Source organism: Oryzias latipes, chromosome 10 (genome assembly GCF_002234675.1).
Source record: "Oryzias latipes chromosome 10, ASM223467v1".
Classification (NCBI taxonomy): domain Eukaryota; kingdom Metazoa; phylum Chordata; class Actinopteri; order Beloniformes; family Adrianichthyidae; genus Oryzias; species Oryzias latipes.
This window is the reverse complement of record NC_019868.2, coordinates 1,450,259-1,463,782: the sequence shown is the minus strand read 5'-3', so window position 1 is coordinate 1,463,782 and position 13,524 is coordinate 1,450,259. Positions and strand designations below refer to the sequence as shown.

General features: G+C 40.8%; 2 protein-coding genes across 2 annotated transcripts in view; one reads left to right on the top strand and one right to left on the bottom strand.

Moving 5' to 3' along the window:
• Positions 1–13,524, top strand: part of tmem144 (transmembrane protein 144) — a 30,057-nt gene that overhangs the window by 11,270 nt on the left and 5,263 nt on the right. The gene's annotated exons all lie outside the window — the stretch shown is intronic.
• On the bottom strand, positions 3,538–13,519 carry fam198b (family with sequence similarity 198 member B). Its single transcript, XM_004086473.3, has 4 exons — positions 12,170–13,519; positions 11,333–11,544; positions 10,292–10,518; positions 3,538–4,318 (listed from the first exon to the last, which is right to left on the bottom strand). The coding sequence occupies exons 1-4, from the start codon at positions 12,993–12,995 to the stop codon at positions 4,111–4,113; spliced, it is 1,473 nt and encodes a 490-aa protein (XP_004086521.1). The 5' UTR covers positions 12,996–13,519; the 3' UTR covers positions 3,538–4,110.

The window sequence follows — 13,524 nt, the reverse complement described above, 5'->3', positions numbered from 1 at the left end:
TTGGGGGTTACAGCCCCGAGTGCTCCAATTACCACTGGCACCACTGTCACCTTCACTTTCCAGGCTTTCTCCAGTTCTTCTCTGAGTCCCTGGTATTTCTCCAGTTTCTCATGTTCCTTCTTCCTTATGTTCCCATCGCTTGGCACTGCCACATCCACCACAACGGCTTTCCTCTGTTCTTTATCCACCACTACAATGTCTGGTTGGTTCTCCATTACCATCCTATCAGTCTGGATCTGGAAGTCCCACAGGATCTTTGCCCTCTCATTCTCTACCACCTTTGGAGGTGTTTCCCATTTTGACCTTGGGGTTTCCAGTTCATATTCTGCACACATGTTCCTGTATATTATTCCAGCCACTTGATTGTGGCGCTCCATGTATGCTTTACCTGCCAGCATCTTACACCCTGCTAGTGTGCTGGATTGTTTCAGAGAGGCAGAGAGCCACTTCAGTTATGGTCCAGTTATGGTATCTATGTACACACACACGCAAATATTTATTCATATAAGCGTAACAGAACAGCAGGACTGTACTGAACCTAAATTGAATAGATATGTAAAAGAAGACAGACAATGTATTATGCAGGTTAGCATAAATGTATGACATGTAAAGTCCCTGATGATTTTCTTTTTCAAAACTGGAAAAAGAAACTGTCCCTTTAGGAAAAAACTGCTCTAAACTGAAAGGTAAGATAATTTTTTTTTTGTGTTTATCCACTGATGAATAATGAGCAAAAGGTTACAATGACATCACACTCTTTGATAGCAGCTTTTTGACCCTTTAAGAGGAGAATAAGAAATGACAGTGAAGGTTGAAAGTATGCTCCAGTACATTTAAAACCCTGTGTTGGATTACCAGAGGATAAAATTAACTTTTCGTTAAACGTATCGTCAGTTGAGACTGAAAACTCTTGAGATGCTGGAAGAATGCTGCTGTTTTCTGGCTCTTTGACTGGTTTGAGAACATCAGGAAGAACAAATGAAAAACAGTTGGAAGCGATAAATATCTGCTGCATTGAATGTTTCTAAGATGTAGAAATGAATTCCATAAAAGACGGGAATGCTGAAAGTTTACACATCTGTTTATCCCTTGTGCTATCTTGGATGACTCCTCCCTTATTGACGTGTTCTCCCTACCATGACAAAGGTGGATAAAGGTGGAAAGATTTTATGTAATCCATGGACACCAGTGAAGATCACAAATCATTGAAGAACAAGGGTTCAGCGCACTGTCTAGTGGGTCTAGATGACCCCACTCCCAATGGTAAAGTGCCTTGGATAGCACAAGGGTTAACCACAAGGAGTGCCATTCCTTGTGTTAAAAATCATTAATGATGTCAGGTGTGCCTTGGGTTCAGGTCAGATCTCAGTACTAGTTCTAATGACTCATTGAGCAATTCAGAAACAGCAGAAATCTGGGCGTTATCTTCGACTCTAAGCTAACGTTTATCCCCCATGCTGCAGAGAGCATTTATACCTTTAAGAAAAGGCTCAAGACCATCTCTTTAACCTGCTTTTAGCTCATTTTTACAACTTTTATTTATTTCTCAATTTTATCTAGCTTTATGAACTTACAATAGATTTTTAATGCTTTATTTTTGTTATTAATTGCTTTCATCAGAATGTTTACTTTTTCGTTCTCTTCTTTTTTTTTTTGCTGCTTCCTCAGCTGGAACCTCTCCCTCTGGGTCAGCTGCTGTTCAGCCGCTGCAGCTCTGGATGGGGGCCTGCATCACCGCCTTGCTGTGGTGGAGCGGTCCCCGTCTGTGATGTGGCGGGCTGTGCAGCTGTTCACAGAGAGGGAGGTCCAATTATGAGCGTTTCCAACATCTTGTTTACGTGCTCAGCCTATTTCCCATTGTCTTTCCCCATCTGTTAGGAGGAGGGTGGTGTGAAGCGAGTGGGGGGTTGTGAGCAGGTGTGGGGCATATTTTTTAATTTTTGGGCTTATTTATTTTAATTTTCGTGCTTGTATTTAATATTATTTGTTATTTTTTTTAATGTAAATCACTTTGTGTTATGCTTTAATATGAAAAGTGCTTTATAAATAAAGTTTGATTTGATATGATTCACAAAGTATTCTTCTGGAGGGAAAAACTTGCTTTAAAACTTTAATCAAAGCTTTACAAAATCAGCAAAATAGGTTTTTGGGGATTTTATTTTAAGATCTAAATTTTCAAAATTGGCAGAATATACTTCTATTCTATTTGACTATTATATTTAACTAAAACATGTTTTAAGGTGATAATGGTCTTTGGATTATAAAACAGATGATCATAGAAGCCGGCATCTGTGAACATTTAATAATGACAATGATACACATCTTTACTGAGCCTACTTTACACATGTAAAGCAAACCCAAGTTCAAACTCAACAGTTCCAGCTGTGGCCACCTGCTCGATTCATTTGCTGTCCTGACGAGCATCTTCTGATGACCGTTAGTGCACTGATAAACATGGACTCAGGCTGTTTCCATGCCGTCCTTCATACTTCCTGAAAGAGCAGACTCAGCTGAGGTGGAAAACACTGAATCTTTTCAACTTTATCTCCATTTGGATTCATGTAGAAGATATTTTTCTTTCAGCATCTGTGCAGCATATGTGTGTCTCTAGTCTCTCTGCCACAATAACAGGGGATGTGTCATAAATGTAGGAATGAGCACTGAATGCAGAAAAATGGCATTAAAGCCACAAGTTTTATTATTTTTTGATTACTAATTTTAACATAAGGTCTTAACATAATAGTTAATGGCCCAATTACCTTTTTTTTTTTTAGAGTATTACATCACAAGAAACTAGACAGCAGCAGACTAAACAGTAAAAAATGGACCAACAGAAACACTGATATCCCAAGTGAAGTTACAGGATGAACACCAAAAGCTTATTGATGCTTTTAGTTGCTCAATGTGCAGCTTTAAGGACAACTCAGGCTTTTAAAAAGTTAGACACAAAAACCCATTTAAGAATAAAAGAAACAACAATCACAAAAAACAGAAGGCTGGGAAGACAAACCTGCTCTTGATCTGGATAATGTTCAGCTCTCCTGCCTCCTATGTCCTCCCCTTCTTCCTGTCAATATGTATGCTGTTCATTTAAACTGATCAACAAAGGTCATTTTACAAAGTTTTTTTTCCAACGTTTTTGTTGAAATTTGCTCATCAACTGGTCAAACATGACGAGTTTCAGTGACACTTCAATCAGAGCAGGAAATTGAAGCTCAGACCTTCCTGAACTTTGCTGCTTTGTTTTCGTCTCATGAATGTTTTGCTTGGAACAGCTCACACCAGACTTTCTGCTACACAGAAATGAAACTGAAAAAAAAAAAAAAGAAAAAAAAGAAATGAAACTGTTTAGTTTCCTAAAGTTCTCCTTAACAAGGATTTTAAATTCTTTTCTTAAATGAAAAACAAGGATACAGAGAAACATAATCACTAACAGAACTATTCCATTGCAGAGCTTGACTTTTAGTTGTTTTTACCCATTCTTGGGTATTGAAGCCCTCACCTCTTACCAGACACAAATTGGAAGAAATACTAAAGTGCAGTTAGCTTCAGTACTTTTAATCAGGGTGGGTCAGAAGGGCTGTATTCTGGGAGGAGGAAAACAATCTGCATTATAATAGGCAACATTAAAAACCAACTAGTTAATAAACAGGTGTTTTAGCTTTCGTATGAACAAATGATTTGTAATGTAAATAAAACATTTAACCTAGACTTATTTTTTTTTCTTTTTATACGCTGATTTGATAATTTTAAAAGGGTCCTACTGACGTCCTGTTTACAACTGTTAGACATGTGGTTGGACTGTCAGCAGGCATTCCCTGCATAAAGGCGTAGATATCCAGCTCTGCCACCTTCCTTTTCGTTGTTTTTCTCAAATTCTGTCTGAGAAGTAAATTTGAAGTCCTGGCCTTTCTCCTCTGCAATCAGGCATCGGATGCTAATCTAACTCATCCGAGGTGATCTCAGCATGCATAAACTGGAGGTCATGGGGCAATTACAGCTCTCTACCCTAAGGGGGCATTCGGATTAAACTGTGAGGTCGTAAAAATTATAAATACTATTCTAACCATTTTTTTCTTCTGCCAATGTTTTGCCTCTTTTAAATCCTCACTACACATTCATTGATATGACATTGATCCCATGGGCGTTGGCGTAGGAAAGGAGGACTTTGGCTCGTCTCTCAATGACGTCAATCAGCTTGTCGATGCCTTGGCGGCCCCCCTGGCTTTCCCAGTATGCCTGATCCAGAAACAGAGATTGTAGTAGTTTCTCCCTCAGCTTTCTGCTGCCCAGCACAGACATGACTTCCTCTGGAAGCCTGCAAACACACAAGAAAGGTCACGAAAAAAAACAGTCATCATGGGTTAAGTTACAGCATACGAAGGTTTGGGACAGGTGGAGATGGTGGGTGAGGCCATCACACCCATTCCAACAGCAGGCATTTCAGCTGATAAATTTGTTTTTTCTCTTTTGTGTTTCTGCCACAAAACAACCTTTAAATTCACACACAACAGCAATTTATGGCAGAGATGGACGAGTAAAAGATGCAGCACAAAGGCAAAATGATCCTCCATGTGTCAGCCAGCTATTATATTCAATGAGGGTTTTTACACACTGGCAATGAAACCAGTAAGCACACCTCCCACCTCAGCACTGTTGACCCACACAGGTCATGACAAAAAATGAGCTGAAGCTTCAATAAAACTGGATGCAAGTATGAGGAACTGAACAAAATACACATTTTAGGAAAGAGACAGAAAATGCAGAAGCAGAAAATGTTGCAACTCTTAAAAAGAAGTCAAAACAAATGTTAAGCAGGAGTTTAAGTAACCTAAATGGGGGGCGGGCTGATTTAGTAAAGTTTGATGTGAGTAAAAGTCTGTACAAACAATAACACAAACACAAAAAACGTATTTTATTAATCGAATTGCATCCGTTAAATGGACAAACAAAATTGAGCAACCCCTTTTGCACATTTTTATCTGATGCATTTTTGGCAAAACGCACATAAAACAGGGAGTAGGGGAGGAAAAAATAGCAACATAGCACATGTACTGAGATTTATCAGATGTGTCTGCACATCTGGAGGCAGCGACAAACTGTCAAGACTTTACACAAAAATGACAGGGGTCATTGTTGTAGAGAGGACACACAGAAAAGTTACAGTCTTGAAATTGAATCACGACATTTGGACTGAAAGTCTTTTTTCTTTGAAACATTTCACTACTTACTCAAGTGTCTTCAACAGTCTGATGAAACCACTTAGATCAGTGACCCATCAGAATAAGAACTTTTATCAACAACTGGAAAGATCCATAGTTTTTCTGCTGCCGTCATTACTTGTGGAAGCTCAGAGTCAAGAAATAGTGAGACAATCTGCACGTCTAGCTTTGCAATCTTTGAGCTTCTTGGGGAGTTAAATGTTCCTATGAAATCTTTTTATGGTAATAAAAGCAAATTTCGATTTAGTATCTCCATTTTTTTGGTCAATGTTATTTGTTTATCTTTGGTGTTCCTTGTGTGCAAAGCCTGCTTCTCTCCTCCGTTTCTCCCGTTCTCTCCGTCCTCTTCAGCCCCCGCCTGCTGTGCTCTGGGGCAGCTAACATTAAAGACCCTCAACCTTGCCTGTCTTTGATCCCTCTTGCGCTGGCCTGAGTTTCACTCACTGGCATTTATGGCACAGAGAAAAAAGAACACCTTGAGCATAATAGATGTCAGATTATCTTTGAGGGTTTCAGCCTGTTTCACAGGTTCCTCCAGCGTCCCACTTATTACATTCTACTTTACTCTCCATTGCATTGATTTAACATCTGCAAAACATTTTCCAGGCTTAATCTTTATTTAAGTACTAAAGTTTGCACCTATTTTCCAGTCCACAAACATGCTCTTCGTTGAACACTTGCAAATCCTAATCAAAAAGCACTGAATATTTACTTGCACATGTACACAATACATCCATCTTTATTAGTGACCCAGGCTCTAAGTGTTCTCAGTGTGAATCAGTTCCTTACATGCAGAAATCATTTATCAAATATAACACATCAAAGCAGAAGCTTGTCTCCATTTGAGGACCAGGGGAGCTACAGATGTGCTTTATATAGAGTGGGTGTAATTACAGCCTGTAGAGGAGCTCTGCCTCAGAGAAATGTAGTGTATAGGCGAAGAGAAGAATGGAACAAGGTGGACTCTGGAGAAATGCAACCTGACACACTAGGATACTGTGGATCTCTGAATTGTATAAATGACATTACATTTCATTTTAATGAAGAAGAGGCAGAAGAAAAATCTTTGCATTTTCATTGCATTATTTAAATCTGGTTTGACACAAAATGTAAAAAAGGGACCAATAACTGACTAAAGCCTTAGTCCGAACTGCCCCTATGGGTGGACAAGGGCTGTCTGCAGGTGAAAATTGGACAAATCTATGCGGGCCATCTACATGCCCCACACAGAATTTTAAGATTGCAGACAACACAGTGAAAAACATTCATTCACATTTTTTCTACAGGCATGCTGCGGGCATCAGAATATAGTGAACATGTAAGCAACACGTAAGGGTGAGTTAGGGGGAAGTACAGTATAGACCAAAAGTTTGGACACACCTTCTCATTCAAAGAGTTTTCTTTATTTTCATTAATATAAAAATTGTAGATCTCACTAAAGGCATCAAAACTGTGAATTATCACATGTGGAATTATATACATAACAAAAAAGTATAAAACAACTGAAAATATGTCATATTGTAGGTTCTTCATAGTAGCCACCTTTTGCTTTGATTACTGCTTTGTACACTCTTGGCATTCTCTTGATGAGCTTCCAGAGGTAGTCACCTGAAATGGTCTTCACTTCACAGGTGTGCCCTGTCAGGTTTAATAAGTGTGATTTCTTGCCTTATAAATGGGGTTGGGACCATCAGTTGTGTTGTGCAGAAGTCAGGTGGACACACAGCTGATAGTCCTACTGAATAGACTGTTAGAATTTGGATTATAGCAAGAAAAAAGCAGCTAAGTACAGAAAAACGAGTGGCCATCATTACTTGAAGAAATGAAGGTCAGTCAGTCTGAAAAATTGGGAAAACTTTGAAAGTGTCCCCAAGTGTAGTCACAAAAACCATCAAGCTCTACAAAGGAACTGGCTCACATGCGGACCCCCCCAGGAAAGGAAGACCAAGAGTCACCACTGCTGCAGAGGATAAGTTCATCCGAGTCAGCAGCCTCAGAAATGGCAGGTTAACAGCAGCTCAGATTAGAGAGCAGGTCAATGTTACACTGAGTTCTAGCAGCAGACACATCTCTACAACAACTGTTCAAAGGAGACTGGACAGGACAATGATCCCAAACACACCTCCAGGCTATATTAGGGCTGTTTGACCAAGAAGGAGAGTGATGGGGGCTGCACCAGATGACCTGGCCTCCACAGTTACTATACCTGAACCCAATCCAGATGGTTTGGGGTGAGCTGGACCGCAGAGTGAAGGCAAAAGGGCCAACAAGTGCTAAGCATTCTGGGAACTCCTTCAAGACTGTTGGAAGACCATTCCAGGTGACTACCTCTAGAAGCTCATCAAGAGAATGCCAAGAGTGTGCAAAGCAGTAATCAAAGCAAACGCTGATACTGACTACTACAAATGCTGCCCACTGCGCAAGGACCCCTTTTATGCAAGGAAAAGGGGCGCTCATTGTTTGCAACCTGACTATTAGAAAGGACAAAATGAGACAGAATGTAGTTTGTGTAGACATCTTACTGTCCCTGATAGCAATGCATTTAGATGTGGTCAATCAGGAGCCAGTGCACATGCCTCACTAATGGCTTTAGTGCTGCGTAAGGACACCATACAACAGCATCCCCCCTACTTCATAAGTGTGTCATTTAAATTATCCTTACACTGATCACATGCCCGACAATTGCACGTTTCATTTTCATGAAGTCCTTTAAGGTGGCCTCTCCAACCTTAGGGGAACTGGAAGACACACCTGCGCTCCCTTCAAGATGCAGCCCCTCCTTTCTACAACCCTCCACAGGCTGGGCAACCCAAAAATCTGCAGCATTCATATGAGTCAACCTTTCATACGGTAGCATGTGACTAAGACTCTAAATGATGTCAAACTAAAGCACAGAGTTAAAGGTATGGATGAATAAACAACATACGATAAAAAGGGGGGATATGTGCAATTCATCTGAGCCAAATTCAGCCTTGGTTTTTTCATCATGTGCAAAGAAAAAGAGCTGCAGGGAATACAAGATAAAAACTGTCAAAGTTGAAGCTTCCAGATGGGTCAAGACGAGGAAGACCAAGGAGAACCATGGAAACAGAAGACATTTACAAAGAAGTTGATGTGACACCGAAGAAGCAGAGGAAAGATAGAGATAGGGACAGTTGATTCAATGTGGCACCCTAGAAGGAAGAAGCAGAGGCAGCCAAACAGACAACCTGAAGTAAATTGGACACATAATCATCAGTGTGATCGCACCAGACACAAGCCACCTGTTACACACAATGATCAGGCAGGGGGGGAGAGAGAAAGCTTAAAGTCCCACTCCGATCATCTTCTGATCTATTTTCGAAGCGTTCAGTTTTGGCCAAAATAATAAAAACGCTGTCGTTTTCACAGAACATAGTTTCTGCAGAGACACAGAAGTTTCTTAAAAAATTTTCTCTGAGTTGTGGGCTGAACTGTTGATGGACAGTAAGCCTGACCTCATTTCCCATCATTCCTTTGGTTACACTTCACCCAGAGGCTGTGCCCCTAAAACAAACTTTTTCCAACTGCGTTTTTTTTTTTTTGTCTGCTCCTGATTCACCACGATTTGAAAAAAGAAAATACTCAGAAATGCATTTTTTAATCTTAAATTGTTTTATAGTTGTAAGAAAAATGCTAGAAGAACATGTCAAAAACACCATTTTCATTGGAGTGGGTCTTAAATTAGTAATCCTGAAATAATCAGCATGATAAATAAAATAGCTCCATCAAATAAAGTCATATTCCATCATTCCTCAGAATAGACCACAACCCCTGTGCTTTTCTAACGTGTGGTTTGCAAACAGGAACAAAAAAAAACACTGCATGCACTATAGCATGATCACACAGTGTGATGCATTTGCAGCTTATTCACTGTCAGGGACAAACTGTATAATAAAAGGCAGTGGATTTATTTCCATATATGCATATCATGAACGGATCATGACATTTTATTGGCTTTTATGTTTAGCAGGATCCAGCACTAGTTTGAGCAGAAGGCACACAAAACCAGCTCTTTAAAGTTACCAAGTGATTCAGATTAGGACTTTCAGGCTCAATTAATCTTTCAATAAATGTTTTAAACTGACAGCAAATGACTATTCATATATCTTAATGCAAACAACGAGGTACAAAGGTATTTAAAATTGAAAAAGATTGTTTGTAGCAATTTTAATGACAATTAAAAAGGGCTGCAATCAAATCCATTCTGCCAACCCATTTTTCTTACTTGAATATTGCGAGTTAAGAAAATGGATGGTTGGAGACTTAAACATAGAGACAGTAGAGAGATGACTGCCAAGGGACCGTCTACAAAGTACAGGCTGATGGAAGTGATCCAAAAGAAAAAAAACAATTCAATAATGTCTAAAAAACAACCAAAACTGATGGTTCCATTGATATGAGCTAGTCATGAACACTTGTCATCATAGTCTTACAACAATGATTTTAAACGAAATCATCATTAATATTTAAGAATTTTTAATGTAGATTTAAATCATATTTGATCAAAAATGTTCAATAGTTCTAAAGATCCTAAAGCTTCAATCACCAAACTTTCCCCACCAGAATATTTATCAGCTATCTTTACTAGTTAATAGTTAACTATTATTTCTAGTTGATAATGACACTATTTTTACTTAATTATTCAAGCTACTTCACAGCAGTGCTCTTTTTAAGTGTTAAATGAAGGTTCATAAAATAAAAGCAGGGAAAAACCTGGATCTGTTTATTACATTTGTTCATTTGTTAATTATATTTAAATTTCATTGCAATTTAAAAACAATTTAATTATATTTAAATGTGTTTAAAATGTAATGGATCACGACTCGGTATCGGCGAATTCTTAAAATCAAATCACTCAGAATCTGATTGAGGCAAGAAATCCCTGATCAGGACATCCCTGATTGGTCCTCCCCTCCTATTTAAACGAGTTTATAAGACTACCCATTATTTATATTACTTATTACTGAAGTGCCTCATGGACTAATGGAAAAATATTGTACTGCATAAATAAAAAACCCGGCAAGATGAATGATTTCATCCACACTCACTCTCTGATTCCCTCCATTAGCCTGAAGTCCAAGTTGTCCTCGTTGCGATCAAAGCAGCCCTTGTTGATGCTGAACACCAGATGGTGGGGGTCATGATTTCTGTGGACGATGTTTCCCAGTTCTGTGTTGTCTGGGTCTCTGCATGCAGCATGGGGGCTGGGATTTATGCACACATCGTCCTGCCGAGGTTTGAAGCCGCAGCAGCTCTGGTCCAGACGTCTGTGAATCTGAAGAGACAAGTTTCCAAAAAGCCGGGGCTCAGATGTGTGGATTCAAAACAAATCTTTATCCATACAACCCAACACGTTTCAGCAAGCTTCTCCAACAGATGTTTGAGCACCACAGGGATAAATAGGCATTCAGTTGTCACAGCGAAGAAGAGTAACAACTTTGCGCCTCAACCATTTTTAAACTTCATCTAAATTCATACAACTTTGAGGCTATGAGTGTACCGCACATCAGATGCCACTCCAAGACTCTAATTAGGTGAAGGAGGTTATTTCTAACTAACACCGCAGGCTGAGCTGGTCAGGATGAAGCTGCACCTAAGGCAATGTCTGACAAAATCTAGTCCATCAGTCATATCAACATCCCTCTGAACATATAACTGAAAATATAATCTTGTTTCGAATATCTGTCTCCTTTAGGCGGTAAACATGCTTCGCTTTAAGAGGACATATAACCTGGATCTGACAAGAGTTATGGCAAACAGGTTACATTTCTAACAGGGAATCTTCTTTTTATGATCCTTTTTGAAAGTCAAAAAAGAGGTATTGTTCAGTAAACAAAAGCATCTGAAATGACCCAGACAGGATTTACTCTACTGTAATGAATGAAAGATTTCAGACATGCATTTGTTTTTGTTGTTTAGGCCTCTCACACAGGAAACGAGTCAGAAGGCAGGCAGGTCACATGTGTGCAACAACAGCTGTTCACCAAACTTTCTCTGAAGGTCCAATACATAAACTTGAGAGGTGAAAAAGGGTGTGAGCGTGCAGGGTGAGGTGTAAGTGAGGCCATGGTCACAGCCATGTTTGTTACCTGCAGCAGGAAGTCAAACAGAGCCAGTCTGCTCCATTCGTGGTGATAGATTGTGGTGCAGGCTGAATTAGATTTTGGGCGGACATTTTTAGACCAACACTTCTCCTTCAGAGAGTTCTGATACTCCCTCCACGTCAGCCTCACAGTGACCTGGTCCACAGCTTCTGGGTGCATCAATGCGCCCCATAACACCACTGGGCGTGGTCGATCATCTAAAGAGAGGCATTTTGTCAGTCTGAGTTATTGAGGACATGAAAATGATGACAGGAGCTTCGTCACATAATCATATTCACACATGAGCACAGCTTTGAAGGCTTTTATCGCACTTATGTCATGTCCTCCATGTAAAATGTCAGTGTTACCTAGCAACATGTCTGAAGGACAAGATCAATCTGCAAAATATCTTCACCGTGTTCTTATGAATATGGAAACAGGCACACTTCATAGATGGAGAACCCACTGATGAAAGGAAGAGCAGAAGCAGAGGGAAGAGGCCAGCCGCCACTTTAAACAGAAGAATGGGCGTTAATATGCAGACCTATGATGGCAATTATTCACTTGGTTTTATGAAGTTGAGACAGATTTCAATCAGGCTGTGAATCAGAGGTGCTAAATCCAAAAAAGAAAGCAGCAAAGTTTTATAATAACCTATTCTGCAATGTGTCTAAATTGTTATGCAATAAATGTTAAAAACACTAGCACAATAATCAAATCCAAAATTGTATTATATTTATGATGGATGGATGGATGGATGGATGATAAAAATCTGTATACCAATGCAGACACGTAACCACGTTTATCCCCTCCCTCACAGAAGGACATGACCTTATGACCTACCGTGGAGGAAGCCAAACTTCCTGCTGACGGCGGGCAGGGTCCTGTTGAGCCCCAGCACCCTGTCCAGGTGGAAGGCGAACACCTCCGTGTTGTCCACGGGGCTGCGGATGAGTCCACACTGCCCCTCACACGCTCTGTCTCGGGGGGTTTGGTCGCTTGGGGGGTATTTGATGTCACCCTCGAAAATCAGAAGTGGCGGAGAATCTCCGCGTGGAATTTCTCTGACGCGCAAAACTTTAGAATCTGCAAGAAAGCGCATCGTCCGCAAGTCCTGCGCGCTAAACCACGGCGGTGCGCGCGGGCCATAAACCCGAATTGTGCTAACGCTGGCTGTCTCTCTGTTACCATTAAAGTTCTTGATTATGTCAACTGCTCCCCGGAGAGACGCTCCGGGTGTAAGCTCGCGCAGAGTTATGCCTCTGTGCGCGCGGCTGTTGTGCGCAGCCGCCGGACCAGCTGTGCTCCCTCTCCACACCTTCCTCTGCAGTTTTGGCCGCACTGTCCCTCTAATGTTAGCCGGCTTTAGGCGCCTCGGTTTCAGTGTTATGTAGACCACATTTGATCCAGTCGGGACCGCAAAGGTCGCGCCCGCGTGCACGTCTGCGGTGCCTAAGATGTAACCCCCTTGAGTGTGTTTGGTCCCGTCCCGGTCAGGTTCTACGCGCCGCTGGGGTTCCTGTGAGAGTCCCGCCGGTGAAACAAGGAAAAACCAATAAAGCGCGCATCCGATCCCCACGAGCAGACCTCGTTTAGAGAGAGAGCCCCTCCGACAGCAGCTGGACACTTTTGGGAAAGGGAAGAACCGCCAGAAGCGAGGCTTCCCCATCTGAACCTATGCCATGATCCCTGCTGAGCTCAGACTGGGGAGGAGCGCAGCCTGTTGGACTCAGGCTGGGGGAGAGACTCTGGAGATGAACCAAGTGCGACATGATCACGGTGCTTCCCAGAAAGAAACTCCAAAACACGGAAAAGCAGCAAGAAGTTAGAGCGAATGATACTAATAAACTAAAACTTTATTTATATTCAACTTTTTAAACTCAAGATTACAAAGTGCTGTGCAATAAACATAAAAAAAGACCAGGATTTAAAGCAGATTATCAAAGCCAAGATGACTGCTGGAACTCACCAAGATGAGTTTGGAGACCCTAAATATTAAACATTCACATTATTCTAACTGGACCTGTATTCAATTCAGACACAATGGATTGTACTGAACTGTATTGGCGCAGACATGATTGCCAGAGACCAGAAAACAGCAGATCAACACAGAGCAGACAGAATCAGGGGAGACAAACTTCCTCAGAGCAGCTGCTGGCCTCCTCTGAAATGAATGAAACAAATGACTTGTTCTTTTA

Coding starts and splice junctions, on each gene's coding strand:
- fam198b (XM_004086473.3), bottom strand. CDS start 12,995: ATGGGGAAGCCTCGCTTCTGGCGGTTCTTCCCTTTCCCAAAAGTGTCC. Junction 11,545..12,169: donor GAAGTTTGGCTTCCTCCACG/GTAGGTCATAAG, acceptor GCCTCTCTTTAG/ATGATCGACCACGCCCAGTG. Junction 4,319..10,291: donor CTAATGGAGGGAATCAGAGA/GTGAGTGTGGAT, acceptor GTGTGTTTGCAG/GCTTCCAGAGGAAGTCATGT.